The 20,765-nt window shown below is 37.8% G+C and overlaps 1 protein-coding gene across 5 annotated transcripts in view; it reads left to right on the top strand.

The window, feature by feature from the left end:
* Nucleotides 1–20,765, top strand: part of LOC127448837 (histone deacetylase 7-like) — a 35,384-nt gene that overhangs the window by 8,884 nt on the left and 5,735 nt on the right. For 4 of the 5 annotated variants that reach the window (XM_051711670.1, XM_051711668.1, XM_051711667.1 and 1 more), the window contains exons 2-18: nt 2,057–2,159; nt 4,736–4,829; nt 5,026–5,102; nt 5,277–5,387; nt 5,692–5,798; nt 6,584–6,740; nt 6,822–7,000; nt 9,973–10,279; nt 15,684–15,817; nt 15,910–16,018; nt 16,167–16,201; nt 16,722–16,829; nt 16,920–16,975; nt 17,063–17,150; nt 18,596–18,715; nt 18,866–18,963; nt 19,959–20,077. In XM_051711670.1, coding sequence (XP_051567630.1) covers nt 2,057–2,159; nt 4,736–4,829; nt 5,026–5,102; nt 5,277–5,387; nt 5,692–5,798; nt 6,584–6,740; nt 6,822–7,000; nt 9,973–10,279; nt 15,684–15,817; nt 15,910–16,018; nt 16,167–16,201; nt 16,722–16,829; nt 16,920–16,975; nt 17,063–17,150; nt 18,596–18,715; nt 18,866–18,963; nt 19,959–20,077 — 2,002 coding nt within the window. The remainder of the gene's footprint in view (nt 1–2,056; nt 2,160–4,735; nt 4,830–5,025; nt 5,103–5,276; nt 5,388–5,691; nt 5,799–6,583; nt 6,741–6,821; nt 7,001–9,972; nt 10,280–15,683; nt 15,818–15,909; nt 16,019–16,166; nt 16,202–16,721; nt 16,830–16,919; nt 16,976–17,062; nt 17,151–18,595; nt 18,716–18,865; nt 18,964–19,958; nt 20,078–20,765) is intronic. The other variant, XM_051711672.1, reaches the window with a different exon arrangement.

Below are 20,765 nucleotides of genomic sequence, written 5' to 3'. Positions count from 1 at the left end.
ATAGACATCAATGAATGCACGGGGGTGTCACTTGATCCACAAATGCACATTCAATACTTCACAAGACCATTTTGTGTTTGATTTGAAACATCTTCCTCTGGTTGCGTATACAAGTTGTGATACATTTATACAAAAGGGAACATTTGTGTTCACTAATATGTCTCTATTTGTACAAATCTCAGCAGCTTCATTTAATTTTGAATTTCACAGACACAAGTTGAAAGGCATTTGTCTGTGGATTGTAAGATACATTTGCAACATTTAGCAAATTGACGGATAAGTATGCACGCATTTGTTAATCATTTTGAGTCTAATTTCATCCCATATTCAATTACCTAGCTTGCTTTTGTGTGAATTGTGTGAATTTATATATGCTTGAAACCCTGAAAAGTGTGTGATTTTTGTAATGGCCCACATTCTTAACTAGTTATTAACTTTTTTGTTTTGTTTTTTTGCTTTGCTTCCTTTCTGCTTTTACTTATCTGCTGTTTTTAATTATTTGAATTTGTTCTACTTTGGGATGTCTTTATCATCTTGATTTAAACTTTTTCCCATAAGTCAAATATAGGTCAGGCAAATCGTAGGATGAGAAAAGCATACCATACTTACATAAATCACCCCTAAATAAGACAAACAAATTCTAATTTTAGCTTCCGGATGTGGATGTTTTTTTTCTTCAATGCACAGTTTAATAGACCACTTCCTCATCAGCTGGAGGGTTACCATAGCGATCCATGCAACATGGTTTCTGTGGTAGCATGAAGCGAAATGGTGATGATGTTTCGGTATGTGTATGCTCATAAAAAAACTGCATAGGCGCAGACATTACAGAAAGTGAAATGTCTTCTCACACTATAGACGGACTATTGTGAAAACATGGTCCTATTTGGTTTCAGAAGTGAACAGAATAGGCTATTGTCTGCCCTGCATTCTCATTAGAGTATGCTCATGCAGTTGCCATTTCAAGCATTTTTTGTTGGAAGTTCTGTTAACTCCAAAGAGGACTTTGAAAATTTCGGAGTGACCATTTGCACTAGGTGTAAATAGCACCTGCACACAGCGCAGCTATCTGCACTCAAATAGTCTGGTGGAAACACTGAAATTAAATACTGTACTTGCAAGTGTTTTTCCCATCCTGTTTTCTGCCTCCACTCTTAATATTTCCTTTAGTACAACTTATAAAAATTAATATAAAGGTTTATTTCCTCGCAGTGATTTGGTCACGGTAAAAGTCAGGGAGTTGAGAGAAAGGTTTGATATGGGTAAAATGAACCATGGTTTTCTATAGTAATATTGTAATAACTATTGTTTTTGGCAGAAGCCTTAGTTTTAATGCAATTAACCATGGTTTTACTACAGTAATATGGTGTAAATATAGTTTATATAATATAGAATATAAAATATAATTTTGTGGTTACTATGATTTTACCTCAAAATACCATGGTGATACTATGGTTACTGTAGTAAAATCATGGTTAATTTTTGTAAGGTAAGGTTAAAGTTAGGTTTAGGGGTAGGTGTGGGAGGGTGTCTGTTGGACTCTAAACAAACACAATAAAGATGCTGCAGTGAAGTGATGCCCCTACACTGTATGTATTTAATTAGGGGTAAAAATATTATTTGTCACTATTTGCACCAGGGTGTAAATAGCAGCTAACACTATTTACACTTAGTGCAAAAAGGATGCTTTTGGTTGTCATTTACACTTGTGTAAATGGCATCTATCGCTATTTGCAAATAGCCTCTGCCTTAAAATTTTCTTTTTAACGTTGTATCATATCATAATTAGTGTCACTTCAAAGATACTTGTTCATTTATGATTGTGTAAAATATTTTGGCATGGTTGATGTCTATATAGTTTGGAGAATGAATGGAAGAAGTGTGCGTATATCCAAATCAGGTTGGGTGCAATCTGCAACAATCTAAAAAATAGTAACTATCCGCACACTGTTGTGCTCTATTGTTTTATTGAACAACTGAAACATTTTGACCTCACACTGCATTGCTGCATCCCTGTATCAGTACTGACAGTCTGTCTTATTATCTCTTCATTCAGATGTCTCAACTGCAGCACAGGAGGCAGGAGAGAGGGAGGGAGACCGAACAACAGAGAAAACAGTCACCGAACCAGCTTTTGATTAAAAAGAAGAGTGAACAAAGTACTCTCTTCTAGTTTTTAACAATAATAGTTTTGGTTATATAAATCTACAGTACTGTGCAAAAGTTTAGGCCAGTTGTGAAAAATGTTGTATAGTGGGGATGTTTTCAAAAATAATGCCATGAATATTTTTTTAAATTTAACAGTTAACTTCTTACAAGGTGCAGTAAACATAAAAAAAAAAAAAAAAAACTAAACCAATATTTGGTGTGACCACCTTATGGCTTTAAAACAGCACTAATTCACCTAGGTACACTTGCACACAGTTTTTCAAGCTTGTTGGCAGATAGGTTGTTCCAAGCATCTTGGAGTACTTGCCACAGTTCTATCTATTTAGGCTGTCTCAATCTCTTTTGTCTCTTTATGCAATCCTAGACTGACTCGATGTTGAGATAAGGGCTCTGTGGGGGCCACACCATCTGTTGTAGGGCTCCTTGTTCTGCCTCTATTCTATTTACAAAGGGAATGTTTGGAATTCTTAAATTAATATTTCCAAATGACAGACTAAAGCAGAAGATATAAAATAACCATCTTAAGACAAAAGTTTTTGTGAAACATTTAATGTGCCTAAGACCGTTGCATAGTACTGTTTATTGAATACTGTTATTACTCTCAGCTCTCTTTCTTTTGTTAAATTAATTGTTTTTGCATAAGCTTTCCATATAACTGGCCCAGTTACCTAAACCTTAAGCTAAACATACATTTTGTAAAAGCTGTATGTTAGATACAGTATAGCTTATATACAGCAATATCTCATTGGTTCTCAACTAGTATTGCTTCAGGACACTGTTTTTATATCGGACATCAAGCGACCCAACACAATACAAAGTTTTTTATCTGTGCAAAAGTAAACAAAAATAAGAAAAATTCAGTTACAATTAAAATGTTTTAATTGGTTTATTATTAGTTCCTATATGTCTCTTGAATTTCAGTGGTTTCGTGCTCTCAGCAGTCAGTGATTCTGGGTCAAATTTTTAATAACCTTTAATTTTGTTCATGTGTTTTGAGGATGAGGGCATGTCACGCAACATGTCCATGTTGGCATCTGCCTAATTTGTGGATTGGATGGATTCGCACAAAAATGCTGCATGAGATGCACAGCCTTTGACATCAACTACACAAACAAAAGTGTTTTCTCCTCCCTTTTTAAAGTCGACATACACTGGCGGATAAAAGTTTGGAATAATGTACAGATTTTGCTGTTTTGGAAGGAAATTGGTATTTTAATTCACCAAAGTGGCATTCAACTGATCACAAAGTATAGTCAGGATATTACTGATGTAAAAAACAGCACCATCACTATTTGAAAAAAGTCATTTTTGATCAAATCTAGACAGGCCCCATTTCCAACAGCCATCACTCCAACACCTTATCCTTGAGTAATCATGCTAAATTGCTAATTTGGTTCTAGTAAATCACTTGCCATTATATCAAACACAGTTGAAAGCTATTCGGTTTGTTAAATGAAGCTTAACATTGTCTTTGTGTTTGTTTTTGAGTTGCCACAGTATGCAATAGACTGGCATGTCTTAAGGTCAATATTAGGTCAAAAATGGCAAAAAAAGAATCAGCTTTCTCTAGAAACTTGTCTGTCAATCATTGTTTTGAGGAATGAAGACTATACAATGCATGAAATTGTCAAAAAACTGAAGATTTCATACAAAGGTGTACACTACAGTCTTCAAAGACAAAGGACAACTGGCTCTAACAAGGACAGAATTAGATGTGGAAGGCCAGATGGACAACTAAACAAGAGGATAAGTACATCAGAGTCACTAGTTTGAGAAATAGATGCCTCACATGTCCTCAGCTGACAGCTTCATTGAATTCTACCTGCTCAACACCAGTTTCATGTACAACAATAAAGAGAAGACTCAGGGGTGCAGGCCTTATGGGAAGAATTGCAAAGAAAAAGCCACTTTTGAAACGGAAAAACAAAAAGAAAAGGTTAGAGTGGGCAAAGAAACACAGACAACATTGGACAACAGATAATTGGAAAAGAGTGTTATGGATCTTAACCCCATTGAGCTTTTGTGGGATCAGCTAGACTGTAAGGTGCATGAGAAGTGCCCGACAAGACAGCCACATCTATGGCAAGTGCTACAGGAAGCGTGGGGTGAAATGTCACCTGAGTATCTGGACAAACTGACAGCTAGAACGCCAAGGATCTGCAAAGCTGTCATTGCTGCATGTGGAGGATTTTTTGATGAGAACTCTTTGAAGTAGTTTAAGAAGTTCTGAAAATTTTTTTCAAATTGCAATAGTAATTTTTCACGTTATTAATGTCCTGACTATACATTGTGATCAGTTGAATGCCATTTTGGTGAATAAAAGTACCAATTTCTTTCCATAAGAGCAAAATCTCTACATAATTCCAAACTTTTGGCCACCAGTGTACCTATTTATTTTGCTATTCTATCAATACACAATTATATGGTTTGTTAAATAGTATTATTTTCTTTTTGTATCAGAACAGAGTCACAAACCACCAGCTGAGATTGAGAACCACTGCAGTAAATTTTTTGACAACATACTTCGCCTGGACAGGTCTGATTTGTTGATTGTTGTGATTGGCAGGTGCCGTTGCCAGTCCCTGGGTGAAACAAAAGCTACAGCAGCATATTTTGAGTAGGCTGGACCAAGCTGCAACTACTCCTGGCAGTTACCTCAGGTTGGACACGATAACAACTGCTATATGACAATTGTTGTCTCCTTACTCTGTATGTGGAAGTCACTCTATAATTTAATAATTTTAAAACAAATGAAACTGGAATATATCTTTTCTTGAAACCTCGTCACTCTAAGGTTGCATTCGAATTACCAGGATTTTGTGAAAAGGTGAGGTATTATTATTTTTCTATGCATAGGAAGCCAAGTCAGGATCCACACCATTTCCAGTGTGTATCCCACTATTTTGGGGAGGACAATCCATTACGAAGAACAGGTGACATACATACATGTATACATTCACATTAACACGTGAACATAAATACACAAAGTCTTTGAAATAAATGTAAAAAAATAATCCAATAGGTCAGTCCTGCCGACTGATTTTGTTTTCATGCCTTAAGACCTTAAGCTTAAATGTGTGTGTGTGTGTGTGTGTGTGTGTGAGCAGTCTCAGAGCCAATTCTGAAGGTGCGGCCAAAGAGAAGTGTATTGGGCAGACAGAACCCACTGCTGCGTAAAACAAGTGCACCCCCTTCTGTCCGAGCATCTGATGCTATGGGTGTGTAAAATTTGTATTAATTGTTCATTAGTTTCACACTTCTGCTTCAGCTCAGATTAAAAACATGTTCATCCACACATTTAGAGCTAGATTTTCTGACCCACTTTAAACTTTGACACAGATAATGCTTTACGTTTTTATTTAAACCAAATAATTTTCTACAAAACATAATAATTCCTCCAGAAGTTATTGTAAGTCTATAATAAGTATAGTAAAATTATTTTTTGGTGAATACAATTCTCATTATGCACCATGATCGTTCATGCAGTGCTGTATTTAGCTGGTGTGTATAAATATTTTGTAGGTGCCTCTCCCAGCACTGTTTCAGTATCCATGGGGAGTTCAACACCAGACAAACTATTGAAAATCCTTCTAGATCAACAGACCTATGGTGCACCAATTTCAAAGGAGGTTTGTTATTGGTTTTCTCTTGTGCTGTTTTCTCTCTTTCACCCTTTTGTATGCAAACATACCGGACTGTCCCATAAGTATGACTGATTTCAGGGGTTCAAGCAGCAAAGTTTTTTGTTTGGATTCCTTTTCTTCTTCATTCTAATAGCAATAACTTTGTGACTTTGAGGTGAACATCACCAAACTTTGCATGCAGTTTATTTAGGTGCCTAAATGTATTATTCTCAACTATGGGATGGATTAGCGTTGTGGTTGCTTAGCATCAGGCATGTTCATTCATGAAATGTGAAAGCCCAGTTCTCAGATTTGCTGAGCTCTTTAATCTACAGTCTTGGAATTTCACACACATTTATTTGCCCTTGACACCCATTTTATACAGTATGTTTTTTAGTTTATATTTTAGTTCACGGGAAAGTTTACAGAAAATGAAAAGGAGATGTTAGGCAGAAGTTTAGGGACTGACAGCCTCAGTCACCTTTCAATTTTATTGCATCTTTTTCTTTTGTTCATACAATGAAAGTAAATAGTGACTGAGGCATGCCTAACATCTTCATTTGTGTTCCACGGAAGAAAGAAATTCATAACTTTTCTCATTTATTATGGCTACATCGTGCTCCTGGTGAGTTATTAGCATCACATATTTAGCCTGTGAGGCAGTATTTAAGCGTGTGACATCACTGATGCTATCCATCCCTGTTGGAAGTGTATTGTTGGTGGGTAGATTGGCAATCTGTGAGGGCAGCTGTGAAGTGACTATAATGTTGTGTTGAACTCTAAACATTTAGTTGGTGAGCAACAATATAAAACAGGCGGAATCTCATCTGCACATTGGCGCCCAGAACCCCATCCTTTTGCCTGTCATGCCACAAGGTTGGGTTGCCTTTCCTCATTTACAGCCACTTCATCCCCATGTTCTTACAGTGCATCCATATGTTCTTACAGGTAACACACACCTACAAATCGATCTTTTAATGAATGTCACCAGAGAAAAGCTGTATGTGACATGTATTTCCTCTCTCACAGTTCCTGAGCCATGTGCAGTGTTGTCCCATAGGGTTTTGGCCAAAACCCAGTCAGCACCATCTTTCATCCAGCACAACACAAAAATTCACAGACAGAGTCTTACATTTACACTCCCCGCATACCAGCAGTCCAACTCCTGGCCACAGGAGAGAATCCAGCAACACACTCTTCCAAAAAAGGTGAGATATATACTGGCCCTGTTTACACCTGGCATTAACATCCAGCTTGGATGATCTGATCACAAGTGATACGCTGAGACACAAAACCGTTTACAGTATTGAGTACTGGATTTATGGGAGGGTCTTTAAATTCATGACTGCATGCATCACTTACTACAATAGTGTATCACTGCATGTTGTCAAATTAGTTTTAAAAGTTTACAATTTTAATCTCACCATAAACGTGATATTTTGAGTGGAATGCTCATAGGTTTATTTAGTTAGGCACCTGCTTAGGCAACTTTTGCTGTGTGTGATCAACATTTTTCTCATGAACTACTTTTATTTATTTCTCAGGTACTTTTATCCAAAGCAAATGATCTGTGTCACTGCATATGGTATACTGAAGATGTACAGTATACACTGAAATTTTTGTTTTTAAGCTGATGTGCATAATTTTTTCAGTGTTAAAAATACTTTCTTACTATGCAGTCAGCTATAAGTAAACCATTCAAAGGTTGATTTTCCCAAAAAGTGTAAACACTGTGGCTCTATGGCACTTTCAATATTTCTGTTTGTTTGAGTGGCCCGACAGTGAGATTGGGGTGGGACAATCTGTTAATTCAACCAATGGAAGGCAAAGGTGTATTCAAATATCTGAAAACAATGTTTGAAAATAATGTTTATTTTTTTGCAATTCAGTTTGTTGATGCTATTACATACTTCAGATTTAATATAAAAATGTGCTTCATGTGGTACATCTAAATTTACTGTTTTGATTCAAAGTAAAAAAATATTAACATGTCTGAATCTGACTACTATAGGTTAAAACAGAAAAAAAATATTTTTTAAGGTTTAGGTCTGGTAGAAATAGCACATAAAGGTAACAATTGCAGGTTACCACTTTTTACAGGGTATGTGAATTTCTTTTTAACATTTATCCATCAGATTGTTTTAACTCTTAATGGAGTCACATGCACACAAGCACACAGAGCTTTTTCTCTATCACTTTAAAGTACAACCCCTATTCTGAAAAAGTTGGGACAGGATGGATAATGCTAATACAAACAAAAGGGAGTGATTTGTTATTTCTATTCACCCTGTTATATATTGACAGCACAACAATAAAATTATTATAATTTTTTTTTAAAATATACACTCATTTCAAATCAGATGATTGCAACACGCTCCAAAAAAGTGTTTACCACTGTGTAATATCACATTTCTTCTAATAACACTTAAGCATTTGGGCACTGAAGACACAAGTTTGTTAAGTTTATCAAGCAGAATTTACCCCAGTCATCTATTATGCATGTCTTCAGCTGCGCAATTGTATGGGGCCTTTGTCGTCGTATTTTGTGTTTCATAATGCGCCACACATTCTCAATTGGAGATAGGTCAGGTCTGCAGGCAGGCCAGTCTAGCACCCACACTCTCTGCTTACACAACCAAGCAATCCGGGCAGTATGAGGTTTGGCGTTGTCCTGCTGGAAAAACACTTTTTGAATGTGCATGATTTCCGATCCCTCTGATCTTACTGTTTTAAAAATTGTAATTCGTCCAGGAAACGTGTTACCACGCCCCTCGTTTCGCTGGCCCGTGTGATGACGAGTCACTAGAAAAAGCCACCAACCACACGTTTCATACCCCTTCTCTGCACTGCCTAACCTTTAATGATCACAGTGAAAATGCATCGTTTATTTTTAGTGATATCACGATCCCCTTAGATACTTTATTTAGACCTTTTGTGTTCAATTTTATTTAAAATAAGTGACCGATCTGATGCCGTGTACTGTATGTCTTCGCTTACATGAATCGATAAGGGGAAAATACTAAAATAGGCAAAAGGTGGACTCAAACCCGGATCGCCCATACAACTAATCAGCTTTCTTACTAATGCCACCACATCAGATTTTAGTCTGAGGGAGGTTAAATTCACATACTTATCTCTCCATGTCTTTTCTTCAAAGCATATGCAATGTTTTTAATAATTTTGACAGGTTCCATTGGACTATTGGCATGCATGCAGTATAGCTGGTCTGTGTGCCCAGTGCTATTTTCATTTATTGCATACATGGATACGATGACAGAGGCTTGGAAAATAGAACAGTAGAAAAAGATTTTTGAGGGAAAAAAACAGCCGATGTGTTCTCCAGGCCAAGAGGAAAAGACCATCCAAGCTGTTATCAGCATCAGGTTTAAAAGCCAGCATCTGTCATGGTATGGGGGTGTGCCAGTGCCCATGACCTGGGTAACATGCACATCTGCGAGGGCACCATTAATGCAGAAAGATATATACAAATTTTGGAGCAACATATACTGCCATCCAGATGTCATCTTTTCCTTGGATGTCCCTGCATTGTCCAGCAGGACAACGGCAAACCACATACTGCCTGGATTATAAGTGCATGGTTGTGTAAGCAGAGACTCCAGGTGCTAGATTTGGCTGCCCGCAGTCCTTAGCTATCTCCAACTGAGAATGTGTGGCGCATTATAAAGTGCACAGCACGTCAACGAAGGCCTCTTACAATTGTGCAGCTGAAGACCTGAATAATGGATGAATGGGGGACAATTCCACTTTCTAAACTTAATAAACTTGTGTCTTCAATGCCCAAATGCTTAAGAAGTGTTTTTAGAAGAAATGGTGATGTTACATATTGGAAAACGCTCAATTGTTCCAACTTTTGTGGAGCATGTTGCAATCATGTTATTTGAAATTAGTGTATATTTAAACAAAACAACAATTAAATTCACAAGGTAAAACATCAAATAATGTGTTGTTGTTTTACAAATCACTCCTTTTTGTTTTTATTAGCATTTTCCATACAGTCCCAACTTTTTCGGATTGGGGTTGTACTTTATCAGCTTGATTGCTTTGCATACAATATTGCTAAAGCATGAACACACACGCACACAAAATAAAATATTATAATATTTTATGTTATTTTAGTATATACAGTATGTTGTTATCACACTTCTTGTCTCTTTTGAAGGTGCTTGTTCGCAGAGTGTGTTCCATGTCTCCTGAAGAGTTGCATGAAAAGAAGAGCGTTGAGGAAGAGAACGCAAAAGAGGGCGGACACAGTCTGTTTGAATCACCATTTCATAACAATTGCAGTAATCCACTGGAAGCACAGAGCCTCGGAGAACGTTACCATCAGCCAAACAGAATGTCTCACCGGAACCTTATGCATGCTCATTCCTCTCCAGGCTATTACACTTATAACAGAACTCTGCCCTCATGCTTAACCTCACCTCTGTCCTGCCAGAGTATCAGGAACATACCACACCACACCACAGGTAAGAGGAGAGGGGATGTCTAACACAGCAACCTCATATTTCTTCACATATACAGTACTGTGCAAAAGTCTTGGGAACATTAGATTCACAAAAACATTTGTCTTAAGGCGATTATTTAATATCATCTTCTTTAGTGTGTCAATAGGAAATCAGTTTTATATTTCAAAACATTCCTTTTGCAAATAGAATAAGGGAGATTGGCATGTCCATTTGAGTGTTCGAGAAGAAGACAAATAGAATAGAAGTAGAACAAGGAGCACTTCAACCAATGGCATAGCTACCGGCAGTGCGGGCGTGGCAGCCGCACTTGGGCCCATGGGGCCCATGGTCTACCTTAAAATGTTAAACTGTCTACACAGTTTAAATGTCTACACTGTCTATACTTTCGTCAGCGTCAGCATACAACACATGCAAACACCACAGGTATTCAGATGGAACTGCTTTGTATTTATAGCTGGACTACACTCATCTCATGCATCTCATCAATTTTTTTTTAAATCTAAAAACTTCTAAATTATAGTTTATTATTAACATAACATCTTACTCTAACACAAATTAGAAATTACTAATTTTAAGCAATACATCGAACGGTTCTCTGCATTTTTTATTCGACATCGAAGGGATTCTTGGGAAAACTTACTGAGCAAGTATGTTGCGTCTGACATCATTACTCAGTCGTACGGAGCGTCAGCCCTGAGCTTTCATGGCTACCACTGTATATTTTCTCTGCAGTTCCAAACTCGTTTCTCCCTCCCCGAGAAAACAGCATCTCTACCCTGCATTATGTGAGTAAATAGCAGCCGATGATGCAGTTTCACGGTCATTCGGGAACCTTCAATTCCCCCCAAAAAACTAAAAATGCATGTTTGTAAATCCATTCCATTTATTGTATTCTCCAATGTGGTTTTTGTTGATCCATTTAACACATTCTGTCTCTATTTAGCAAGTGTGCTTGTTCAAAAATATTTCAAGCTCATTATGCTTCACTCTAATCAGTTGCGGACGGTGGTAGAGGCTGCATATTCGAGAGCGGCACGAGACTGCGCTTTTCATTTCTGTTTCGCGCTGTGGTCCGATCTCTGTTTCATAGAAATAGTGTAATATGGAATCAACTGCTCACCCTTTTCTTAGATCCACTGATATTCAGTAGGGATTTTGCTTAGTTAATTAAAAAGCTGCATACATGAAGGGGTTTTCAATCCAGAATCACTCATGCAAAGCAACATCAACATAGATAAAAATATCACTCGAGATCACAAGACCACTCGACCAACACATTGTAAAAGGTTTCAGAATCAGAATTAGAATCAGAATCAGCTTTATTGCCATGTATGCTTACACATACAAGGAATTTGTCTTGGTGACAGGAGCTTCCAGTGTACAACAATACAAAACAATACAAAAACAGCAGCAAGACATAGATAATAATACAAAATAAAAAATAAAAACTAATTACACACATATGTACAGACACACACAGACACACACATACATACATACACACATACACATACGTAGTGCAATCTAATACAAATCTGTTATCTGTTATGTACAGTGCAAATACAAATCTGTTGCAGGGGGAAACCAATAATCCTCTCAGCAGTCCACATTGTCCTTTGTAGTCTTCTGATGTCTAATTTCGTAGCTGAACCAAACCAGACAGTTATTGAAGTGCAGAGGACATACTCAATGACCGCTGAGTAGAACTGTATCAGCAGCGCCTGTGGCAGGTTGAACTTCCTCAGCTGGCAAAGGAAGTACAACCTCTGCTGGGCCTTTTTCACAATGGAGTCAGTGTGGGTCTCCCACTTCAGGTCCTGTGAGATGGTAGTGCCCAGGAACCTGAATGACTCCACTGCTGCCACAGTGCTGTTTAGAATGGTGAGGGGGGTCAGTGTTGGGGTGTTCCTCCTAAAGTCCATAATCATCTCCACCGTTTTGAGTGTGTTCAACTCAAGGTTGTTTTGACTGCACCAGACAGCCAGCTGTTCAACCTCCCTCCTCGTTATCTCGGGTGAGGCCGATGACAGTGGGGTCGTCTGCAAACTTCAGGAGCTTGACAGAGGGGTCCTTGGTGATGCAGTCATTCGTGTAGAGGGAGAAGAGTAGTGGGGAGAGCACACATCCCTGGGGGGCACCAGTGCTGATTGTACAGGTGCTGGAAGTGAGTTTCCCCTGTCTCACAAGCTGCTGCCTGTCCGCCAGAAAGCTGGTAATCCACTGACAGATAGACATGGGAACAGAGAGTTGGTATAATTTATTCTGGAGTATAGCTGGGATGATGGTGTTGAAAGTCCTGAACTGAAGTCCACAAAAAGGATCCTTGCATATGTCCCTGGTCTGTCCAGATGTTGCAGGATATGATGCAATCCCATGTTGACTGCATCATCCACAGACCTGTTTGCTCGATAAGCAAATTGAAGGGGATCTAGAAAGGGTCCAGTGATGTTCTTCAGGTGGGCCAACACCAGTCTCTCAAATGATTTCATGACCACAGACGTCAGGGCAACAGGTCTGTAGTCATTAAACCCTATGATTTTTGGTTTCTTTGGAACAGGAATAATGATGGAGTGTTTGAAGCAGCATGGGACTTCACACTGCTCCAGTGATCTATTGAAGGTCTGTGTGAAGATGGGGGCCAGCTTGTTAGCACAGGATCGAAGACACGCTGGTGAGACGCCATCTGGGCCTGAAGATTTCCTCGTCTTTTGTTTCCGAAAGACGCGGCTCACATCATCTTCACAGATCTTAAGTACAGGTTGAGTGGGGGGGGGGGGTTCCTGGCCTGATTGTACAAGGCTTAATCCCCACCCCTGTAAGCATCCTCTTTGGCCTGACGAAGCTACTTGAGCTCTGCTGTAAACCACGGTTTGTCGTTGTTGAACTTTAAATAAGTCCTAGTAGGAATGCACATATCCTCACAGAAACTGATATATGATGTTACAGTATCTGTGAGCTCGTCCAGGTCTGTGGCTGCAGCCTCAAAAACACTCCAATTCGTGCAATCGAAGCAGGCAGTCCTTACTACTGGTTTGGTTGATTTTAATTTCTGCCTGTAGGTTGGAAGAAGATGAACCAGACAGTGATCAGAGAGTCTCAAAGCTGCTCTAGGGACAGAGCGATATGCATCCTTTATTGTTGAGTAGCAATGATCCAGTATGTTCCTGTCTCTGGTGGGGCATGTAATGTGCTGTTTATATTTGGGCAGTTCACGTGTGAGATTTTCTTTGTTAAAATCCCCAAAATAATAATAACTGAGTCTGGGTATTGTAGTTCCGTGTCTGTGATTTGATCAGCCAGCTGTTGCAGGGTTCACTGTTTCACTGTTATTTGTAAATTTAGGTGTGTCGATTCAGCATTTATTTTTATTTTGTGTGTGTGCGTGTGTGTGTGTGTGTGTGTGTGGGCAGGTTTAAGTGGTTTACGAGGACTTTTTTTTAGGATACAAACTGGTAATTACAAGGGTATTATGCTATAAATGTGGTTTATGAGGACATTTCTAGTGTCCCCATAATTCAAATCGCTTATAAAACATACTAAACAATGTTTTATTGAAAATTTAAAAAAGTTTTTTGTGAGGGTTAGTGTAGAGCCGAGGAGGGCGGGGCCCCAATCAGCCTGATGGGGCACGCGAGGGATAAAGGCGGCCGGGGACGACAGTTCGAGAGAGAGAATTACATGCAGCTGCCCTGTGTGTGTTTATGGTTGTGTGTTTTTGGTTAAGTTGTTCATTAAATTATTATTTAAGTTGTCAAGCTGGTTCTCGCCTCTAACCCCCCCTTACAGTTAGGTTTAGGGGTAGGGTTAGGGTTAGGGGATAGAATCTATAGTTCGTACAGTATAAAAATACTTATGTCTGTGGAGAGTCCTCATAAGGATATCCGCACCAACATTTGTGTGTGTGTGTGTGTGTGTGTGTGTGTGTGTGTGTGTGTGTTTTCTTTTGGAAAAATTACTAGTGGATTGACTAGTGAAAATGCAAAAAGAATTTTAAACTCTTTTATAATTTAATGCAAATGTTTTCATTACAAATGATATCATCAGAATAACAATTTGAGTAAAAGGTAGTTGTGTAGAAGATGTTTGTTTCCCCCATTAAGAACTATGTGCATTTACTTTTCACCTGTAACACAATTAGATTTAGGCCTAAGTTTAGCATCTTCTATAAGATGACCCACAATCTAGGGTAAGAAGAAGGTTACTTGTCCCAGCTGTCATTTGATTTTTATAAAATGTATAAAATACATTTGATAACATTCTTAATCAAGTTTGTCTTTTTGTCAAGTTTGTTTGTCATCTAATGTAAAACACTAAACCAAACATTCCATGTTATTATATGTATTTTTTCACAATTAAGTTGATTAATTACATACATAAATAATGACAGACAAATCATTATCCCAGTAAAATTGATTCATCTGAAAGAAAAAAAACTTACATAATAATTACATAATAAATCCATATTTAGACACCCATGTATTTTATTAAAAGTTTATGAAATACATGGGCGAAAGGCATGACTGCGACATCACCCGATTTTAGGGTTACCCCACCTCTGAAATACCAATTTAACCCCTGATGATAGTACAAAGCAGAGAAAGCTGTGCTGAGAAAGAGCATGAAGCAACAGTGATAAGGCATCTTCAGCATGAAAGTTCAGCTGATCAAGCAAACTATGTCTGTTATGTCAGATAAACTTGAAGTGTCTTGTCGTTTTGTTCAGGAAAAAAAAGCTGATAATAGTGTCATAAAGATACTGGCAGTAAATTAATCTAGTCCCAAAAACATGGGTATGATCAGCTGGATTACTGATATAATTGTTTTATTTTAAATGTAGCTTTGTTTTTGTTTTGTTTTAAAAGTAAAATGCAACCTTTCAGAATCAATAGCACAACTCATTTGTGGAATTCCATTTTAATAATTTAAGAAAGATATTTTAAGATAAATAAGTAATAATTTCTGTAAAGGTGCCTTGAGAGGATCAGATTTATTGAGACATTAGGAACAATATTGCACACACACACACAAAAAAAAAGCCATTATAATGTCACATATTTTAAGTTAATTTTTGGAGGCTACGAACATCGTAGCCATCGTTGGCAGATAGGAACATCCTGTCTGCCAACAACCTTGAAAAACTGTGTACGAGTGTACTTTGGAGAATTGGTGTTGTTTTAAAGGCATAGGTTGGTCACAGCAAATATTGATATAGTTTTTTATATTGTTTCCTGCAATAATGTAATATTAATTATGACATTAAATGCATTTTTTACACATGACTAAGGCTTTTGCACAGTACTGGATGTCAGATCGTAAAGCGTAGAAAACCTGCTTTACCTATTTACCGTTATCTCAAGATTATAAAATCACAGAAACTCGTGAATACATGTGAGTGTGTGTGTAGGCTTGGTGTATGACTCTCAGATGCTGAAACATGAGTGTGACTGTGGAGAAAACAGCAATCACCCTGAGCATGCTGGCAGAATTAAGAGTATCTGGTCAAGATTGCAGGAGTGTGGACTCAGGAATCAGTGTGAGGTACAGACCAATACTGAGCAGACCATTGGCCATAGCTGTCTTGACACCCAACCTGGCATCCTTTTATTATGCTTTTTGTGCTTGTGTTTTAGAGGGTTAAGGGCAGGTTGGCCAGTTTAAAGGAACTACAGTCCATCCATTCTGAGAAACATGTTATTCTCTTCACTGAGCTCTCAGAAACAGATTTGCCCAACCACATGGGTATGCCTAAAACATGTTTTAAAAAAAAACACTAACTTGCACAGCATACACTGTGAATGAAATACCTGAAATGCATTTTATTGTATGTTTTTCTCAATTTGTAATATTTTTTTTATTTGTTAACATCCTGCCGCTGTTTCATATAAAGAGGTGTTTCAGACACAGCCATGTGGAGGAAAGGGGGTGAGTTTGAACACTTTGGATACTGCGTCATTCCATTGTTTTTGTACATTACCTTTTACATTTTCACTGTTTCATAATTGTTTAAAATGTTTTGTATTTCATGTGTTTAATGGCAGAGTCCATTGTACCCCGTATAATGTGATGAAATGCCCCGCTGTTGGGGCATGTTGTCACAAAAGTTAAACGTGTGTTCAATGAGCTGCACCTTTTTTCCTGGGGAATAATGGTAGAAACATTCAATAGATTTATTTTTTATTTATTTATTTATTTTTTGCCAAGGCTTTAAGGCAGATGCATATACAGAAACTGACTTTTCAAAAATAAACCCACACTGAGAAATATTCAAGTGTGAACACTAGCCCCATTCTCCCCTATATCACAGTTCCATGGGATTACCATCTGATGCTTTTTTGTAAGGGAAAATTTAAGATAGAAAGAAAAAGCAAGGAAGGGAAACCCAAGCAAGGGAAGTTCATAAGAACTGAACTGATGTGATTGGTTGTTTGTGTGTGATTGACAGAGGGATCTTGATATGGTATGGAATGGCACCTCCAGCATAGCGGCACTTAAGATGGCAGTTGGTAGTGTGATTGAACTGGCCCTGCATGTGGCTAAGGGAGAATTAAGGGTTAGATTCCATTAATCCATAATTCCTTCTCCCATTATCACAAGGTAGTGACTAGTTCAGACTTTCACTCCATCTCTCTCTTTGTCTCAGAATGGGTTTGCTGTGGTCAGGCCTCCAGGACATCATGCATCACACTCTCAGACACAGTGAGTTGCTCATAGCTGCAGACACATACAGCAGTATTTTTAAATGGCACTGTAAAAACTTTTCTCTCTCCTTCTGTATGTTTATAGTGGCTTCAGTATCTTTAACTCTGTGGCCATTGCTGCTAAACAGCTTCAGGACAGATTGAACGTTAAAAGGATCCTTATAGTGGATTGGGTAAAACACAAACACAGAGTATTTGTATCTAATGTATTTGGGAGAATCTCATGAAACCTGTCCAGAACATGTCTGAGTTATATTTTATACCAAAATCAAAAGAAAGCGATAAGAAATTATATTTTACTTAATGCAAATGAAGCCTTGCTTTAGAGCCAATATAATTAGCACTGACATTTATATCATGACAATTAAGCACATTTTCAGCCCAAAGTTTCTTTACCGTTATGCAAAAAATCACATTCTCTTTACTGTAATGCAAAAAAATGGCATATGAATTCAGTAGTAAAGTATTTATACATCATGATAGCATGAGGTATGCTGCCTTTATGCTGATTAAAAAATAAATTATTATACTCTAAAAAATTATTTAATACAGTTAAAAAATCCTTGTAATACAGAAATTACAGTCTAATTATTAATATAATCAAGAAAAATAATTGAGAATAATGATAATTACCAATTATTTGCCATATCACCCTGTAGCTCAAGACTGGTTGCCTGCTGAAGCTAAGCAGGGTTGAGCCTGGTCAGTACCTGGATGGGAGACTTCCTGTGAAAACTAAGGTTGCTGCTGGAAGAGGTATTAGGGAGGCCAGCAGGGGGTGCTCACCCTGCGGACTGTGTGGGTCCTAATGCCCCAGTATAGTGATGGGGATACTATACTGTAAAAAGGCACTGTCCTTCGGATGAGATGTTAAACTGAGGTCCTGACTCTCTGTGGTCATTAAAAATCCCAGGACACTTCTCGAAAAGAGTGGGGGTGTAACCCTGGTGTCCTGGCCAAATTCCCCCCATTGACCCTTATCAATCATGGCTTCCTAATAATCCCCATCCATTCATTGGCTGTATCACTCTACTCTCTCCTCTCCACCAATAGCTGGTGTGTGGGGAGCGTACTGGCGCACTATGGCTGCCGTCGCATCATCCAGGTGGATGCTGCACACTGGTGGTGGTTGAGGAGTGTCCCCTGTTCACTGTGTAAAGTGCTTTTGTGAAGTGTCAGAAAAGCACTATATAAATGTAATGTTCATTCATTCAAAAAAACTCAAAAATTAAATTCCTTGATACATTCACATATTGCAACATTCAGAGACAAATGTCCATAATTGTTATAGAAATAATATAACAATGCAGATACTCAATAATGGTCTCAATAATAGGCTTCATTTTCTTATTATGCAAAATATATTTCCTTTTTTGTAACATGCTAAATGTATTTTCTTATTTGTTTCTTTTGATTTTGAAGTATAATAGGACCAGGACAATTTCTTGACAGGTTTTGTAAGAATCACCCATATACACAAATGTTATACATCACTGAAAATCAATAAATAGTGTGTGAAATACTTTATGAAATTTGATTGTCCAAAAGGTGCTTTAAGACAACTGATTTTTTTTTATTTTTTTTTTTATAAAAATGGCCTTCCTCTTCTCTTTCTCAGGATGTTCATCATGGTAGTGGAACTGAGAAGATTTTCTACACTGATCCTAGTGTTCTCTATATATCTCTGCATCGCTATGATAATGGCTCTTTCTTCCCTGGTACTGGAGGACCTATCATGGTTAGTTTTGTTTACTTCCCTCGAAAAAAGGATAGTCAGTTAGTAAGTATGTTTGAGATTTGAGTTGGCATATAGCCATGTAAGAACATTGATTATGTGACTTTAGTGCTAGATTACTGTGGCTTCTGTGCATGTGACTGTGTGTTTCAGGTAGGATCTGATGAAGGTAAAGGCTATAATGTAAATGTGGCCTGGTCAGGAGGGCTGAATCCTCCAATGGGAGATGCAGAATACCTAGCTGCATTCAGGTACTATTTAGGGGACAAAGTAGGAGCGTTTGAGAAACCTGCTTGGAAACAATTGTTAGTGTCAACCTGGTCTCATAGAATGAACGTTACTCTATATAAATTTTTGCAAACTGACTTTTACGTGCCACTTTCCACATTTCGCTGCAGTTTCCTGCTGAAATGAACACTAGAGGCACTACAACAACTGTGTGTTTTAATCATCGTCACACAAATCACGAGTACAATTACTGATTTTTTTTTTCACCTAATAGAGCGTTGGACTTTAGGATCGATGGCCGTGGTTCGAGTTCAGCCAAAGATGCACAAAAGTGAAAGTGGCATAGAAGCAACACAAAATGACGTGGTAGCTTCAGTTAATGTGTGTTTTCTTTTTCTTTTCTTTCTTTTCTTTTTTGGAATTTGCATTTTAAAACACTATCTGTTAGAGTTAGGTGATGGTTAAGGGTAAGTTTGTCTGTTTTGTTAATAATTTTTTCAGGCACTATTGGTTAGGTTTAGGGTAAACACATAAAGGTTAGGGAGGTATGTTTTACTTATTAAAACCTCCATCTAAAGTTCACCTTAAAAACCTTGTCTGATTACAACCTCATTTCGCTGTTTTGGCCCCCCACCCGCTGGACATTTCACTTGAAAACTGCAGCCAAACGTGTAATGAAGCACGTAATTTCAGTTGTGCAAAAATTTTGCAATGCTCACAGAAATTTCATGAGACCAGGCTGATAAGTGGTGCTTGCTAAGGCAAAAAATGAATGATACCTCAAACCATGTGGCTTGTTGAGAACGGGTATGCTATTATTATTTTAAATGATCTGACTTACGATATTGCCTGCGGACGATAAAAAGGAAAATATTATATACTAATTATTATAGAAATACTGTAAAATAGCACCACTTATGTTTTAATAACAAACGTTAAAATCAAGCTTGAAAATTGCACACTTTGCCTTTGTCTATGAAAACCATGCATTTAATGTCTTCTCTATCTCTCTTTACAGAACGGTAGTTATGCCAATTGCTCATGAGTTTTCTCCTGACATGGTCCTGGTTTCAGCTGGTTTTGATGCTGCTGAGGGTCACCCAGCTGCTCTGGGTGGATACAATGTCTCAGCTAAATGTACGTAATAGAAATGCACACTGTGGCTGTTGAGTTTGTGTTATTTAGTATTAATGCACACCCAGAGTATTGTTCCACACCTTTGCACTTTTGATTATATTATCTGAGCTTAAGAGTGTCTTGATTTGACTATTTTTGTTGCTCTACAGGATGCTTAAAAAATGACTATATAATGACTTAGCATTCTTGACACTAGAGGTTGACCTATAGTGGATTTTGCAGATACTGATAACTAAGGTGGTGGAAAAGGCTGATAACTGCTTAATCAACCAATAGTTTTTAAAATTGATTTATTGAATGTAAAAAAAAATATCTTAGTCTTTCCTTACTGTGATGGGCACAGACACAGAGGCTACAAGAGTACAAAATGAGTAAAATAACAGATGCGTGTTTATAGTTCAACCAAAATCCCAATATTAACCAGAAGAAAAAAATGAAGTTTTGGTGCATAACTCAGAACCTTTAATTATAAACAAGCTCAAATTACTCTTATTTTGAAATGTTTGTGCTTCCAGGTCAAATGTACACCCAGGGGAAACAAATCATGCACTCTTACAATCATCTAGAAAACCATATATTGCAATAGAATCACTACACTCATTGAGCACTTTATTAGGAACACTATGGTCTTAATAAAATGCCCAAAGTGATCTTCTTCTATTTTAGCCCATCTGCCTCAACGTTTGAC

This window comes from Myxocyprinus asiaticus, chromosome 12 (genome assembly GCF_019703515.2).
Source record: "Myxocyprinus asiaticus isolate MX2 ecotype Aquarium Trade chromosome 12, UBuf_Myxa_2, whole genome shotgun sequence".
Classification (NCBI taxonomy): Eukaryota; Metazoa; Chordata; class Actinopteri; order Cypriniformes; family Catostomidae; genus Myxocyprinus; species Myxocyprinus asiaticus.
Note: the sequence above shows the minus strand (reverse complement) of the source record. Positions and strands in the feature narration are given on the sequence as shown.